At 46.6% G+C, this 18,082-nt stretch overlaps 1 protein-coding gene across 1 annotated transcript in view; it reads right to left on the bottom strand.

Annotated features, from left to right (window-relative positions):
* Window positions 1-18,082, bottom strand: part of sptbn2 (spectrin, beta, non-erythrocytic 2) — a 211,447-nt gene that overhangs the window by 89,526 nt on the left and 103,839 nt on the right. Inside the window, exons 6-8 of the mRNA XM_083784841.1 lie at window positions 7,796-7,911; window positions 2,539-2,651; window positions 1,424-1,611 (exon numbers count right to left, since the gene is read on the bottom strand). Coding sequence (XP_083640967.1) covers window positions 1,424-1,611; window positions 2,539-2,651; window positions 7,796-7,911 — 417 coding nt within the window. The remainder of the gene's footprint in view (window positions 1-1,423; window positions 1,612-2,538; window positions 2,652-7,795; window positions 7,912-18,082) is intronic.

The following is an 18,082-nucleotide window of genomic DNA, read 5'->3' as shown; positions in this document are numbered from 1 at the left end:
GTGCGTGTGTGTGTGTGCTGCTACTATTAAACCGGTTCCTTGCCACACATCCTGCTGTTTTCTGACAGCCTGGTGAATGTCTAGAATGTGCTTCTCACCGACTTGAAAGGAAAAACATTTTAAAATACTTCACATAGCAGATCTACATCGGCTATGTGAACTATTTAAAAACCTTTTTTTAAATACTTCACATAGCAGATCTACATCGGCTATGTGAACTATTTAAAAACGTCTTTTCAAAATAGTACAATAAACACAAAGGTAAAGGAGTTTAGGGATAAGGCGTACGGGCAGTATGAACCCATTCTGACCTGAGATCAGGTTCTAAAAGTGTCTTCTAAATCATGACAGTTTAAGGTTAAGGGCAGTATGAACCCATTCTGACCTGAGATCAGGTTCTAAAAGTGTCTTCTAAATCATGACAGTTTAAGGTTAAGGGCAGTATGAACCCATTCTGACCCGAGATCAGGTTCTAAAAGTGTCTTCTAAATCATGACAGTTTAAGGTTAAGGGCAGTATGAACCCATTCTGACCCGAGATCAGGTTCTAAAAGTGTCTTCTAAATCATGACAGTTTAAGGTTAAGGGCAGTATGAACCCATTCTGACCTGAGATCAGGTTCTAAAAGTGTCTTCTAAATCATGACAGTTTTCTGAAAAACCCATGTTTATACATCAGTGGTTCTCAACTTTGGTGCTCAAACTATTTAATGTCAAGGACCCCCAGAATGATCTGATAATATGTTGTTCCAGCCAGGGACCCCCAGAATGATCTGTATTTGGTCTGATAATATGTTGTTCCAGCCAGGGACCCCCAGAATGATCTGTATTTGGCCTCAGACCCCCATCTGATAATATGTTGTTCCAGCCAGGGACCCCCACGCCCAGAAGAACAGGTTTTAAATGATGCCTCCCGGTTTTTTGGGGGGGAAATGGAAGGCGGGGGTTTTCAGAGTAAAATCTGCCTCATCTGCATAGCACTCTATAGGGCCTTTATTATGAAGAATTCCCCGGCAAAATAAGTGTTGACCTACTTGGGGGGTCAGGGGTCATAGCCTACTTGGGGGGGGTCAGTGTTAGTGGTCAGGGGTCATAACCTACTTGGGGGGGTCAGTGTTAGGGGTCAGAGGTCAGGGGTCAGGACCTACTTGGGGGGGGGGGTCAGAGGTTAGGGGTCATAACCTACTTGGGGGGGTCAGTGTCAGTGTTAGTGGTCAGAGGTCATAACCTACTTGGGGGGGTCAGTGTCAGGGGTCAGAGGTCAGGGGTCAGGACCTACTTGGGGGGTTTCTCCACAGTGCGGTAGGAGTTGAAGGCCTGAAGCTGGTTCTGGACCCCGCTCAGAGAGTTGGGTCAGGGGTCAGAGGTCAGGGGTCATAACCTACTTGGGGGGGTCAGTGTTAGGGGTCAGGGGTCAGGACCTACTTGGGGGGTTTCTCCACAGTGCGGTAGGAGTTGAAGGCCTGGAGCTGGTTCTGGACCCCGCTCAGAGAGTTGGCCAGCTGGCGGTCGTTGAGCGTCAGGATGGTCCGTTGGATCCACTGCAGCAGCTCCGACGCCAGGCTCTCATAGTTCCCGATCAGCTGGTCGGCCTCAAGGGCGTAGTCCAGCACCTGGAGGAGACGGGGGCCGCAAAGGGTTAATGGTGTAGTCAAGAGGTAGAGCAGGTCGTCCAATGATCCATGGGTCATCGGTTCGAATCCCGGCTCCTCCTCCTCCTGTCTACATGTCGAAGTGTCCTTGAGCAAGACACTGAACCCCTAATTAGCTCCCGATGTGCTGGTTGGTGCCTTACATGGCTTCCGCCGCAATCGGTGTATGAATGGGTGAATGTAATGCACAGTCTATGTAAAGGTGTGTGAATGTGTGTGTGAATGGGTGAATGTAATGCACCATCTATGTAAAGGTGTGTGAATGGGTGAATGTAATGCACAGTCTATGTAAAGGTGTGTGAATGTGTGTGTGAATGGGTGAATGTAATGCACCATCTATGTAAAGGTGTGTGAATGGGTGAATGTAATGCACAGTCTATGTAAATGTGTGTGAATGTGTGTGTGAATGGGTGAATGTAATGCACCATCTATGTAAAGGTGTGTGAATGGGTGAATGTAATGCACAGTCTATGTAAAGGTGTGTGAATGTGTGTGTGAATGGGTGAATGTAATGCACCATCTATGTAAAGGTGTGTGAATGTGTGAATGTAATGCACAATCTATGTAAAGCGCCTTGGATAAAGGCGCTATATAAATGCACCATTTACCATTTGAATGAATGGATGGATGGATGAATGAATGAATGAATGAATGAATGAAATGTAGTGACATCATCTGCTGTCACACACAGCAGCGTAACACTAGATGTGTTTATGTTAAATGTATGGAACGCCTGAGATACCAGAAATATCACATGGCATATAAACACACACACACAGTCACACACACACACACACACACACGCACACACACACGCGCACACGCACACGCACACACACGCACACACACACACACACACACACACACACACAGAGAGCAGCGTCTCACCTTTCCGATCCTCTTGCCCTCCACCGCCAACGCCTTCATCTTGGAGAAGTAGTGGTAGTATGTCGCCACGTACGTTATGATGGACTTCTCATCTGGCTGGTCAACGTTCACATCTGGACACACACACACACACACACACACACACACACACACACACACACAGGTCAATGTTCACATCTGGTCAGAGACACACATTGTGACGTCCACACTCTCCTCTCTACATCTGAACCAACTCCTGGACAAACAGCCTGATCTGGTAGAAGGGAGCTGGGATCATATGGTCAGCTGGTCATTATTGAGAAACACACCAACACCACCCCCCCGACCCTCTGACCCCGGCCCGCCGCAGAAGGGGTCTTAATCGCCCTGGAACTTAAGGCTTTATTCCTGGAGGTTTATGTGTCATGGAGTGACTGCTCAGTACTCTGCTTGTTGCACATGTAGCTACTTAAACTGTGTAGAAAACAGAGAAATGCTCCGTTCTTAATAAACTGACACAGAGTGATGTGGACGACGGAAGGATTTCACAGACCTTAAGAGGATCTGTTTGCTGCCTTACGGTGAAGAAAACAGATCCTTTATTATGATGTGAGGTCTGTACAGCGCAACACACCACAACACAACACCACAACACAACACAACACAACACAACGCACCGCACGCACGCACGCACGCACGCACGCACGCACGCACGCACGCACGCACGTGTTTCTGGGCTAGTGGGACAAGTCAAAAGTCTGAATTCAACGAGAGACAAATACAACACCAGCTCAGCTTAGACTCAATGTAAACACAATTCAGTGCAACTCAATACCAGCACAAAGACACAGATCCCTGCTTGTGTCACAACACTTTAACACTGAGACGACGCCCAGAGGGCTGAGGGCCACATCGTAACGAACCCGAGCCAGAGAATGGTGAAGCGTACCGATGTTTCCAGAAGTTTTTTTTAAATTTATGCTCAGCATTAGATGTTGTTTTGAACATAAAGTCCTTTCCTTTGTGTGAAACGGACCGCCTGAGACACCGTAAGAAGCTGGGTAAGTAAGTAGCCTTGCCGAGCCATGAGGCCCATAGGGGCCTCATGCTGAGTGTCAAGCAGGGAGGCACTGACTGGGTCCCATTTTTACAGTCTTTGGTATGACCCGGCCGGGGAATCGAACCCTGACCTCCCAGTCTCAGGGCGGACACTCTAACCACAAGGCCACTGAGGCTGGTAAGAAGCCGGGTGCTCAGATATAAAACTGATGCCACTGAGCTGGTCTCAGACATTTCCTTCTGACTCTGAGCAGCCAGGTGAGTGCAATAACCAATCAAGGAAACCCCCCAGTGGAAAGTTACCAGGCTCTGAACTCAAAACAAAAAAAAACCCTTTCAAAATAAGTATGACACAATGTGTTGCATGCAGATAATTACAAAGACAAAATACAGCGCCTTGGGTCATTTAAAACACTGTAGCTCTGAGGTTGTGATGATGACAGAACTGTAAACAGAACCCAAGACTCTGTGGGCTGTATTTTGCGTGTCTTAAGTACCAGGTCTTATTCCCTAACTTGAGTAAACTAAAGACCTGGAGGCGTGGTCAATGCCATTTGGCTATTCTGAGTGGCCAAAGAGCATTGATCACGCCTCCAGGTCTTTAGTTTACTCAAGTTATAGGGAATAAGACCTGGTACTTAAGACACGCAAAATACAGCCCCCTGTGTGTCAGATTAAGACCAGTGGTTCTCCCTCACAATGGGATCCATAGATTAAGACCAGTGGTTCTCCCCCACAATGGGATCCATAGATTAAGACCAGTGATACCCATGTACCTGTCTAAATACTTCCTTAATGTAAACGAAGTCCACACCCACAACAACAGATGAAAAATCATCTTCGTTTACGTTTTTTTTTTCTATAAATATAGGCTTTCCTCGTTCAAACATAAACTACTACTCTAAAACTATCATATTCTTAAAACTCACCCAAACACACCTCTCTGTCTTTACTAGAACTACAACATGACGTCACTGAGCCGCGGTGGTAAGAGACTCACCGCTCACCCAAACACATCTCTCTGTTTTTATTAAAACTACAACATGACGTCACTGAGCCGCGGTGGTAAGAGACTCACCGCTCACCCAAACACACCTCTCTGTATTTACTAGAACTACAACATGACGTCACTGAGCCGCGGTGGTAAGAGACTCACCGCTCACCCAAACACACCTCTCTGTTTTTACTAAAACTACAACATGACGTCACTGAGCCGCGGTGGTAAGAGACTCACCGCTCACCCAAACACACCTCTCTGTATTTACTAGAACTACAACATGACGTCACTGAGCCGCGGTGGTAAGAGACTCACCGCTCACCCAAACACACCTCTCTGTTTTTACTAGAACTACAACATGACATCACTGAGCCGCGGTGGTAAGAGACTCACCGCTCACCCAAACACACCTCTCTGTTTTTACTAAAACTACAACATGACGTCACTGAGCCGCGGTGGTAAGAGACTCACCGCTCACCCAAACACACCTCTCTGTTTTTACTAAAACTACAACATGACGTCACTGAGCCGCGGTGGTAAGAGACTCACCGCTCACCCAAACACACCTCTCTGTTTTTACTAAAACTACAACATGACGTCACTGAGCCGCGGTGGTAAGAGACTCACCGCTCACCCAAACACACCTCTCTGTTTTTACGAGAACTACAACATGACGTCACTGAGCCGCAGTGGTAAGAGACTCACCGCTCACCCCAAACACACCTCTCTGTTTTTACTAGAACTACAACATGACGTCACTGAGCCGCGGTGGTAAGAGACTCACCACTCACCCCAAACACACCTCTCTGTTTTTACTAAAACTACAACATGACGTCACTGAGCCGCGGTGGTAAGAGACTCACCGCTCACCCAAACACATCTCTCTGTTTTTACTAGAACTACAACATGACGTCACTGAGCCGCGGTGGTAAGAGACTCACCGCTCACCCAAACACACCTCTCTGTTTTTACTAAAACTACAACATGACGTCACTGAGCCGCGGTGGTAAGAGACTCACCTCTCACCCCAAACACATCTCTCTGTTTTTACTAAATCTACAACATGACGTCACTGAGCCGCGGTGGTAAGAGACTCACCACTCACCCCAAACACAAACTCTCTGTTTTTACTATAACTACAACATGACGTCACTGAGCCGCGGTGGTAAGAGACTCACCGCTTAGCGCTCACCCCAAACACACCTCTCTGTTTTTTACTAAAACTACAACATGACGTCACTGAGCCGCGGTGGTAAGAGACTCACCTCTCACCCCAAACACATCTCTCTGTTTTTACTAAAACTACAACATGACGTCACTGAGCTGCGGTGGTAAGAGACTCACCACTCACCCCAAACACAATCTCTCTGTTTTTACTAGAACTACAACATGACGTCACTGAGCCGCGGTGGTAAGAGACTCACCGCTCACCCCAAACACACCTCCCTGTTTTTACTAGAACTACAACATGACGTCACTGAGCCGCGGTGGTAAGAGACTCACCGCTCACCCCAAACACATCTATCTGTTTTTACTAAAACTACAACATGACGTCCCTGAGCCGCGGTGGTAAGAGACTCACCGCTCACCCCAAACACACCTCTCTGTTTTTACTAAAACTACAACATGACGTCACTGAGCCGCGGTGGTAAGAGACTCACCGCTCACCCAAACACATCTCTGTTTTTACTAAAACTACAACATGACGTCACTGAGCCGCGGTGGCAAGAGACTCACCTCTCACCCCAAACACATCTCTCTGTTTTTACTAGAACTACAACATGACGTCACTGAGCCGCGGTGGTAAGAGACTCACCTCTCACCCCAAACACACCTCTCTGTTTTTACTAGAACTACAACATGACGCCACTGAGCCGCAGTGGTAAGAGACTCACCGCTCACCCAAACACACCTCTCTGTTTTTACTAAAACTACAACATGACGTCACTGAGCCGCGGTGGTAAGAGACTCACCGCTCACCCAAACACATCTCTCTGTTTTTACTAAAACTACAACATGACGTCACTGAGCCGCGGTGGTAAGAGACTCACCGCTCACCCAAACGCACCTCTCTGTTTTTACTAAAACTACAACATGACGTCACTGAGCCGCGGTGGTAAGAGACTCATCGCTCACCCCAAACACACCTCTCTGTTTTTACTAAAACTACAACATGACGTCACTGAGCCGCGGTGGTAAGAGACTCACCGCTCACCCCAAACACACCTCTCTGTTTTTACTAAAACTACAACATGACGTCACTGAGCCGCGGTGGTAAGAGACTCACCGCTCACCCAAACACACATCTCTGTTTTTACTAAAACTACAACATGACGTCACTGAGCCGCGGTGGTAAGAGACTCACCCAAACACACCTCTCTGTTTTTACTAAAACTACAACATGACGTCACTGAGCCGCGGTGGTAAGAGACTCACCGCTCACCCCAAACACATCTCTCTGTTTTTACTAAAACTACAACATGACGTCACTGAGCCGCGGTGGTAAGAGACTCACCGCTCACCCAAACACACCTCTCTGTTTTTACTAAAACTACAACATGACGTCACTGAGCCGCGGTGGTAAGAGACTCACCGCTCACCCAAACACACCTCTCTGTTTTTACTAGAACTACAACATGACGTCACTGAGCCGCGGTGGTAAGAGACTCACCTCTCACCCCAAACACACCTCTCTGTTTTTACTAAAACTACAACATGACGTCACTGAGCCGCGGTGGTAAGAGACTCACCCAAACACACCTCTCTGTTTTTACTAAAACTACAACATGACGTCACTGAGCCGCGGTGGTAAGAGACTCACCGCTCACCCAAACACACCTCTCTGTTTTTACTAGAACTACAACATGACGTCACTGAGCCGCGGTGGTAAGAGACTCACCTCTCACCCCAAACACATCTCTCTGTTTTTACTAAAACTACAACATGACGTCACTGAGCCGCGGTGGTAAGAGACTCACCGCTCACCCAAACACACCTCTCTGTTTTTACTAAAACTACAACATGACGTCACTGAGCCGCGGTGGTAAGAGACTCACCGCTCACCCAAACACACCTCTTTGTTTTTACTAGAACTAGGGTCATAAGGTCAACCCACCTTCAGGGTCATAAGGTCATAAGGTCACCTTCAGGGTCATAAGGTCATGAGGTCACCTTCAGGGTCATAAGGTCATGAGGTCATAAGGTCATAAGGTTAAAGGTCACCTTCAGGGTCCAGCAGCTTGGTCAGGCCCAGCTCCCTCTCGGCTACGTTGAAGGCGTTCTGGAGGTTGTAGTGGGCGTTGTTCCTCTTCAGGGTGTCGAACTCTATGAGGTCAGACCTGTGGTGGAGAGACATGGAGAGAGAGAGAGAGAGAGAGAGAGAGAGAGAGAGAGAGAGAGAGAGAGAGAGAGAGAGAGAGAGAGAGAGAGAGGATGGTTTTAAGCTGCTCTGATCTGAAAAGATTTAAACACTGAACAGAAAACATTTTAGGCAGGGTTGGCGAAAGGGCCTTTCTGTGTGGAGTTTGCATGTTCTCCCCGTGTCCCCTAGGGTAGATACCCTCACATGTTCTCCCCGTGTCCCCTAGGGTAGGTACCCTCACATGTTCTCCCCGTGTCCCCTAGGGTAGGTACCCTCACATGTTCTCCCCGTGTCCCCTAGGGTAGGTACCCTCACATGTTCTCCCCGTGTCCCCTAGGGTAGGTACCCTCACAGAAAACATGCAGTAATCCTGGTCTCTAAACTGCCTCCCCCTGGCCAGCCGGGGCGCCTGATTGGAATAACGTGTTCCTTCCACGCGCTACGTCCAACCAGGGAAACTCCCCCCTGTCAGGTGTAAAGGAGCAACTTGGACACTCAGGCATGAAGGAAGCATGAGTTCAAGTCCGTTGCTCTCCCCTTGTCCCCCATATATGGGGACTAGGTTGGTCTCCCCTTGTCCCCCATATATGGGGACTAGGTTGGTCTCCCCTTGTCCCCCATATATGGGGACTAGGTTGCTCTCCCCTTGTCCCCCATATATGGGGACTAGGTTGGTCTCCCCTTGTCCCCCATATATGGGGACTAGGTTGGTCTCCCCTTGTCCCCCATATATGGGGACTAGGTTGGTGGAGGGTGTGTAGAGCCCAGGATCACATTAGATGATTGACACAGGGGGGAAACATGGGTTACAAAATCGTGGGATAAAACATATATTTAAAAAAAAAAGAAAACATCTTAGGTTTATCTAGTGCCTCAAATCACAAATGACATGTGATTACGTCACCCCGCACCCCTCCCCCCACGCCCCTCATACAGAGAGAGAGAATATGTAATGAGTGTCGCCAAAACGTATTATTTTCTATGAGCACATTGCGTCATATCATCACTCCCTATCAGAACTTAAGTGACCTTTATACTTGTTAAAATCTAAGAACAAAAGTTATTTTGGATGTCCCACCCCTTTAACTTATATATATATATCTGCCAATACAAGTATAATTGTATATTGTGTGATATTGCTGGCATTCAAAGCAACCAAAGGTATGGCTCCCCCATATCTTACAAGTATGATTGAACCCTACAAACCCTCCCGCGCACTCAGATCAGCCAACGCAGGGAAGCTGGAAGTACCCTCACTAAAAACGCCGGGACAACGCTCCACACGTCCCAAACTCTTCTCCCTTCTGGCTCCAAAACTGTGGAATGCACTTCCCATTGCAGTCAGAACTGCAGCATCACTCCCAATCTTCCGCCGTAGCCTGAAAACCCACCTTTTCAGACTCCATCATGGCCCATAGCACTTACCCTAAACCCTTAGATAGCATTTCTGTTGGATTATATAGCATTTGATACAGACTTGTAGCATGTTATGTAGACAGCACTGTAATTGTATTGTATGTAGTCATAGCACGCCATAGTACACATGTATAGCATAGTAGTAAAGATGTATAGTTTATATGTATAGTTTCATTATATAGATATTCCACTGTTACTTTCTTAGCTTACGCATGTTTCATGATAAATACTTTTATGTGATGTATTCCCATGCTTTTGTTTTTGCTCAAATGTAAGTCGCTCTGGATTAAGAGCGTCTGCTAAATGCCTAAATTGTAAATTGTAATATTAGTACTTTTACTAAAGTAAAAACTATGTGTGTACATCTTCAAACACTGTTGGTGTGTTTGAGACACCGACCAGACCTGACCACCAATGACCAGCAGAGGGGGCTAACGGGTCGCCGGTTACAGGCCATGGCTCTCTGATGCACACTGACTAACCCATTTTAGGCGAGAACCCCTTTTGGTGTCAGCATTACGTTATGCTTTAGCTATTGAAAAATAGCAGATCTACAAGCTCATAGCGCGCCACCGAGTGGTGCGCTATGAGCTTGTAGGTCTGCTATTTTTTTTTAAATCGAAGAACGACTGACATAGTAAACATAGCTTTTTCAGAAAACTGTCTGTGAGTGGTTGATGCTCAGCGACACCTTTTCCATACTCGTGTATATTCCCTTGAGTAGAAAAACTTCACAGGACTCAGTTGTAAAAATATCACAAAAAAGATTTAATCCAAAAAATGTGTTCATTAATACAAAGTAATCAAAAACAAGTTCTCAACTCAAAAATAGACTACGGTCAAAAAACCGTGTCGCTCTGATATCTGATATTGTGCACAAACTGACTGTACTGCTCTGCACAAACTCTGCCTCTGTCTGCCCTGCACACACTCCAGAGTCAATTAGCTGAATCTGCCCTGACCTGCACACACTCAGCTGTTAGCAACTGCAATTAACTCAGGCAACCAGAGCTCTCTTCTTAAAGCTACATTAACATCATGTTTTAACCTAAAGCACATCACCAATAATTAAACAAATTAACTTAATTAAGCTTTTTAACATAGCTAATTTAACAATCATAATGCAATATGCATGAACAGTTAAACCAAAATACAAAACACAAAAATAAAGCTGTAATCATTAAAATAATCACATATTCAAACTTGGCTCCCACATACCGGCCCCTAATTGTACTCTTAACTGGAGACAATTACACAAAATATATAACACACATGGAGCCAAAGACCTTAAATCACTCTGTGTCTTCTTTCGTCATTGCTTGATCACCATCCTCAGGCTGTGTGTGTAAGTGTGTATGAAAAGGGGGGGGGGCATAGTCTGTATTTAGGACTTTGAAAGCACTGTCTCATTCAGCCTCTTGGAGAAGGCAAATCTTCGTGATTGGCCTGTCGAGCGAACTGGTTTTGGTCTTGATACGGACCTGACGTACCAGTCCATACTTGTCTGGGGTTGTTTGAATGATCTTCCCCATGACCCAAGAATTGCGTGGGGCAGAGTCGTCGACAATCAACACAATGTCTCCAGTGACGAAGTTGCGTGACAGACGGGTCCACTTGTGGCGCTCTTGCAGCTGTGGAAGATATTCTCTTGTCCAACGCTTCCAGAATATGTCCGCCATGTATTGGACTTGTTTCCACCTCCTACGTGCATACAGATCTTGTCTGTCGAACAGGCCTGGCGGTTGAGACGGCTTAGTCTTGAGGAGCAAGAGATGATTTGGCGTAAGCGCTTCCAAATCATTTGAATCGCCAGACGTCTTGGTTATAGGCCGACTGTTGATGATGGCCTCTGCCTCACAAAGCAGGGTGTGTAGGCCCTCCTCGTCGAGAGTCTGTAGCTTAAGAGTGGTGCTCAGGATCTTCCTTACAGACCTGATCATTCTCTCCCAGACTCCTCCGTGGTGGGAGCCGGTGGGAGGGTTGAACATCCACTGGATGCCACTCTGACGTAGAGTGTCCTCGATCTTGGAGTTATTCCACTCTTCAATGGCTCTTTTAAGCTCACGCTCAGCTCCAACAAAGTTTGTTCCATTGTCTGAGCGGAGGATTTTCACCTGGCCTCTTCTAGCTATGAAGCGACGAAGAGCATGTATAAAGGAATCGGTATCCAGTGAAGATGCTACTTCCAAATGTATTGCACGGACTGTCAAACATGTAAAGATGACTCCGTACCTTTTCACCACACTTCTTCCACGCTTTACTTCAAACGGGCCGAAGTAGTCCACTCCAGTGTTGGTGAATGGCGGATCATCTGGCAGGACCCTGTCTTTAGGTAGGTCAGCCATCTGCTGCTGACCCGCAGCTCCATGTGAGCGCCGGCAAACAAGGCACTTTGAAAGGATTCTCCTTATAGCTGAATTTGCGCCAGGGAATCAATACTTTGATCTCAACTTAGAGAGCACATGATTGCGACCACTGTGACCCAAGTTCTCATGGATCTCCCTGAGGATCAGGTTTGCGACATGATGATTCTTGTCCAGGATTGCTGGCTGCTTTGCCTCCTCTGGCAGAGCTGCCCTGCTGAGTCTTCCTCCTACTCTGAGGATGCCCTCTTGGAGGACTGGATTGAGCCTGCAAAGGCTGCTACCTTTCATTACGCCTTCGCCTCTTTGAAGTGCAGAGATTTCTTTAGAGAATGTCTTTTGTTGACAGTAGCGAAGGATCTCCTGTTCTGCTTCTGTAATGTTCTCCATTGTGAGCTTACAGGGGTCTGCTCTCAAGAGACTTGCCTTGAAGCCTTTCATCTCCCGGTCCACTTCAAGAGGAGAAGAAGTAGCATTCAACTCTTTCCTTTTACGCCCAAGGCTCAGTAGAATGCTCTTGAACTTAAGCATCCAAGCGACTGCCTTCCTAAGGCGAATCCAAGAAGAGAAGTACTGCATGAATTCCAGAACGGCATCTGCTTGATCTGTAACTGCAGTAGCACTGACCACGGCGTTCCTTACCTCTGGGTCCTCCGTGGTTAGGTCCCCAGGGTTGTCCAAGTTCTCGGGCCATTCTCCCATAGGCTTGGTGAGAAATTCCGGCCCCTGTAACCAAGTGTGGGTCTGGATAAATTTCTCTGTCTTGAGTCCCCTTGAAGCATAGTCTGCAGGGTTCAGTGAAGTATTGACATATCTCCACTGGCCTGGTTTAGAGATCTTCAAGATGGTCTCCACTCGGTTCGCAACAAAAGTGCGGAATCTGCTTGTCCTATTTCCTATATACTTCAGCACAGTTGTGCTATCCGTCCAGAACACAGATTCTTCGAGTTCCAGCTGCAGCTCCGATCTCAACATCTTGTCCATCCGAGCAGCCATGGTAGCTGCAGTGAGCTCCATGCGTGGAATCGTCACAGGCTTGAGTGGAGCCACTCTGGCCTTCCCCATGACAAATGCACAATGCACCATGTTGCTGCTGTTCCTCAGTAGCATGTAGCTAACTGTCCCGTACCCTTCTTCGCTTGCATCAGCAAAGTGATGAAGCTGACAGAATACTGCGTCACCAAAGCCTGCAGGCTTGTAGCACCTTGGGACACTGATGTCCACCAGCAGGTGAAGCTCCATTTTCCATGCTGACCATTCACGAGCCAAGTCATCAGGTATCAGGTCATCCCAGCCTAACTTCAGTCTGCAAAGCTTTTGCAGGATTCCCTTGGCTGGCAGCACGACTGGTGCCAGGATACCCAATGGGTCATAAACAGAACTAACTATGGATAAGAGGTTTCTCCTGGTGGGTACTTTGTCTGGTATGACGACCTTGAACTTGAAGCTGTCTGACTGGGTACACCAGTGCACTCCCAAAGCTCTTTCTATAGGAAGTGCGTCACGATCCAGGTCAAGCTCCTTCACTTCCGTAGCCCTCTCCTCTTCTGGGATGGCAGATAGCACAGCTCTATTGTTGCTTATCCATTTGGTGAGCCTAAATCCGCCCTTTCCACATACAGCTCGCAAGCTGTGGTACAACAACACTGCCCCCTTTTCCGACTGCACTGATTTTAGACAGTCATCCACGTAGAAGTTGTGTAGCACTGTGTCAACTGCTTGGGCGGTGAACTGATTTCTGCTGTCTTCTGCACATTTCCGCAGAGCGAAGCTGGCACAGCTTGGAGATGAGGTGGCACCGAACAAGTGCACAACCATCTTGTACTCCTCCATCTCCTTGTTGATGTCGCCTGATGTCCACCAGAGGAACCGGAGAAGGTCAGAGTCTTCTGGTACCTTCACCTGATGGAACATCGCTTCCACGTCTGCCATGACTGCCACTTCCTCTTGTCTGAACCTGGTGATGACACCAAGTAGAGTACTCGTGAGATTTGGTCCCTGCAGCAGTTGGTCATTTAGAGTGGTGCCCTGGTAGGAAGCTCCGCAATCGAAGACCACTCTGAGCTTCTGCTTCTTGGGGTGATAAACCCCATGGTGTGGCAAGTACCAAACTCTACCATCATCACGGTTGAGGTCCTCGCTGGGTACCTTCACGGCATAACCCTTTTTAATGATGTCACCAAAGAATGCTGAATACTCTGTGTGGAATTTTGGATTCTTCACAAACTTCCGCCGTAAGTTTAGGGCACGCTGCTTGGCAATCTTACGGTTGTTGGGCATTCTCATGTCCTTGTTCCTCAGTGGCAGGGCGATGCTGTAATGTCCCTCCACAAGTGTAGCTGACTGTGTGGCCATGTCAATAAACTGGAGATCTTCTCTTGACAGCGCCAGCCTTTCCTCTTGCTCACACTCCGGGAAGTCATTCTTGAACTGCTGACTCCAGAGTTCATCCAGTCTGGCAACTGATATACGGTTGGCTGAAACCTGTCTCAGTCTACTTGTTGTTCTGTGTCCTGTGTATTCTCTGAGAGGTCCGTTGATCGTCCAGCCAAGCCGTGTTCTTACAGCATATGGGCCGTCATCCACACTGGCAATGACCTGCCAGGGTTCAATAGCCTTGGGTGCATTAGTCCCGATAAGCAGTCCTATCTCTGCATCGACCTTTGGGAGTAACACCTGCTGAAGGTGAGGCCACCTGTTGACGTCCTCTTGTTGAGGAATATTGTCTTTAGTTGCAGGAATGGTTTTCTGAGAGTAGGTATCAGGGAGCTCCATAAAGTCATTACAGCCCAAACCGCTCACTTCTAAGCCCGAAACCATGTGGCTGTTAACAACTCTTTTGTCTCCCATGGTCTTCAGCAAGATGCGTGTCTTTCTGCCTGTCATGTTGAGCTCTTTCATTAGTTCCTCGGTACAGAAGCAGGCGGTACTGCCAGGATCAAGGAAAGCGTATGTGGTTGTAACCTTTTGGCCTTTATTGCTCTTGACCTGTACTGGAACTATAGCTAAGACACCTTCTGAGTTCTCAGCACCTATAGCCCCACACAAAGTTACATCAGTACCCACATACCCACTTATAACTGACTGTCTTTCTTCCTCGGTTGTCTCGCCTTCAGTTCCTGGCTCCTTGTTTGCAACATTATTTTTGGCATTAATGTGCAGCACCGTAGGGTGTGTCTGTGTACAGACTTGGCAGCTCAGCTTCTCCGTACATGAATTACTCATGTGCCCTTGTTCTAGACAGCTGAAACACAGACCCTTTGTTCGTATAAAGTCAATCTTCTCCTTATGAAGCAATCTCTTAAGCTTCTTACATTGCTCCATAGTATGTTCTCCACCCTGACAGAAGAGACATGGTTTGGAAAAAGCAGAAACTTTGCCAACGACTTCACCCTTAGGCTTAGGACTCACTGCTTGGTTACTGGTGATAGTTGCGGCTGTGGTGAAGCCTGTCTTCCTTCCACTACTCTTGTGCAACCTCTCATCAAATTGACCTTTAGTTTGAGTCTTCGTGGCTACATCCTTTATGTCGCCAAAGACCGGGTGCAATAATTCCTTAGCTTGCTTGTTGACGAAGTTCACAAGGTCGTTGAACTTGACTCTCCGATCTTCTCTGTCCTGAATACCACAGACTAAGCCTCTCCACCTTTCCCTCAGTTTGTACGGGAGTTTGGCAATAATGGCACGCATGTTAGCTGCATTGTCTAACTCTTCCATGTACTCCACATCAGTCATGGCGTTACGACATCCTGTGAGATAGAGACCAAAGGATTGGAGAGCTTCTCCGTCATCAGACTTGATGTTAGGCCAGTCCATAGCCTTATTGATGTATGCCACTGAGATCTTGTAGGCATTTCCGAAATGTTCTTCCAGTAGTCTCCTGGCTTCTCTATAGCCACGCTGATGTTCCATATGGAGACAGCTCCTTATCAGCTCCCTGGGCTGTCCGCCTGTGTACTGCTCCATGAAATAGAGCCGGTCCTTGCTACTCTCTGTCTTGTCCTCTACTCCATGTTCGAACGCTCTTATGAACAGCCGATACTCCAGAGGGTCTCCCTTGAACACAGGTATGGTCTGAGGAGGCAGAGAGGTTAATCTTTGTTGCTTAGCTAGCATTTCGGCAACACCTTGTAAAGACTGTGGTGTTGCCTGTGGAGTAGATGCAGCATTGTAGACATTAGGCTGAGCGTCATTAATTGGTGCTGTGACTGAGGGATGCTTTGATGGCTGGTTAACTAGCAAGTGTATAGCCTTTTTAGACTCGAAATAGGAGTTCATTCCGTCGTGACCTGCAGCTCTGGATGCTCTTGATGCTCTGGATGAGGCACGAAATGCATCATACTCGTTTAAGATCTTCATTTTTGCATCAGAAGCTGCTAAAGCAGTTTGCATCTCCAGTGCCTGCCTTTCTCTTCTTATTTGAGCTTCCAGCTCCTCATTTTGTCTCTTTAGTTGAGCTTCCAGCTCCTCATTTTGTCTTTTCAGTTTGACTTCCTGTTCTTCTCTTTCTCTTTTCAGCTTAGCTTCCCGTTCTTCCAACTGCTGTTTCTCTTTTAGAGCAGATGCTTGGGCAAACAACGCAGCTCTCTCCAATTCTGCCTTTAATCGAGCAGACGTAGCAGACGTTGACGCACGTGAGGATGAACGAGAACCAGAAGCTGCCTTGCTCTTGCCAGCTGTGATGGACACACTATCTGATGGCTGCACCTCATTGTTACATTTTTCTGCTTCTGCAATACGTAGATAGGCCTCTTCCATCCAAGTGTTAGCACTGTCTACGAAACCATGAAAAGCTACAGCCTTGGGTTCAAACCATGTAGTGTCATCTGTTTTCATTTCTTCTTCAGAAATCTGTTGCAGTATCCCTTTAACACTGTTATGCGACTCACAAAACTCCCCAAACAGACTGTTGTATTCCACCATCAATACAGTTTGGATTTCTGTTAAGCATTTATCATCACCTTCATCCATTAGCTGGCGTATCTGGTTCATTTTACCAGTTAGTTTAGCTAGCTTAGCTTTCCGTGTTTTAATGGCACGTTGACATTTCTCATCCAATGCTTTGGGTGTCATTTTAACAGCCCTTGCTTTCACAACTGTGACTGAATCTTCACATGCGTGCTCCTCCATTGTTTGAGCAAACTGGCTTACAGTGCAGTCTGGTAATTAGCGTCCAAAGTAGAAAGAGGCTAGTAAGCTGGCTCGTTAGGTGAAACAACACCTGGCAGAGAGTTGAACATAAAAACTTTACTCACGACCACTTTAACTTGGAAGATTTGGAACTCTTCTTTCCTTGCGGTTTCCAATCCTTAAAGAATGTCCGTTTTATCCAAGTAGAGCAGGTTTTTTGACTAATGTGAGTGGTTGATGCTCAGCGACACCTTTTCCATACTCGTGTATATTCCCTTGAGTAGAAAAACTTCACAGGACTCAGTTGTAAAAATATCACAAAAAAGATTTAATCCAAAAAATGTGTTCATTAATACAAAGTAATCAAAAACAAGTTCTCAACTCAAAAATAGACTACGGTCAAAAAACCGTGTCGCTCTGATATCTGATATTGTGCACAAACTGACTGTACTGCTCTGCACAAACTCTGCCTCTGTCTGCCCTGCACACACTCCAGAGTCAATTAGCTGAATCTGCCCTGACCTGCACACACTCAGCTGTTAGCAACTGCAATTAACTCAGGCAACCAGAGCTCTCTTCTTAAAGCTACATTAACATCATGTTTTAACCTAAAGCACATCACCAATAATTAAACAAATTAACTTAATTAAGCTTTTTAACATAGCTAATTTAACAATCATAATGCAATATGCATGAACAGTTAAACCAAAATACAAAACACAAAAATAAAGCTGTAATCATTAAAATAATCACATATTCAAACTTGGCTCCCACACTGTCATTTTCAAACAGACATTTTTAGAATCTGATATCAGGTCAGAACGGGCTAAATAAATGGGTTATTATTTTGGTGATCTGGGTCGACTCGCACCCAAATATAACTCCCCCCCCCTCCCCCGTCTGGGGGGGGGAGGGGGGGGGTCTAAGGAGGGTAGAGGGAAGATAACTCTGAGAAAACGATGGCCATAGACACCGTTAGACTTGTTATCCCTACAGTATGTTATACATTAACTATGTTATACTTTAACTATGTTTGTTATATTTTAACTATGTTATTCTTTAAAGCAGGACACATGGAAATAGCTACATGCAAGGCTGGACCACTTAGACTGATACGGGTTTTGATGTGGGAGTGTCTATGCTGTAAACATGTTGATGAGGGAGTGTCTATGTAAACATGTTGATGTGGGAGTGTCTATGTAAACATGTTGATGTGGGAGTGTCTAAGCTGTAAACATG

Source organism: Protomyctophum parallelum (genome assembly GCF_964188405.1).
Source record: "Protomyctophum parallelum genome assembly, chromosome: 1".
NCBI lineage: Eukaryota > Metazoa > Chordata > Actinopteri > Myctophiformes > Myctophidae > Protomyctophum > Protomyctophum parallelum.
The sequence above is the reverse complement of the archived record's forward strand: the minus strand, read 5'-3'. Positions and strand labels throughout refer to the sequence as shown.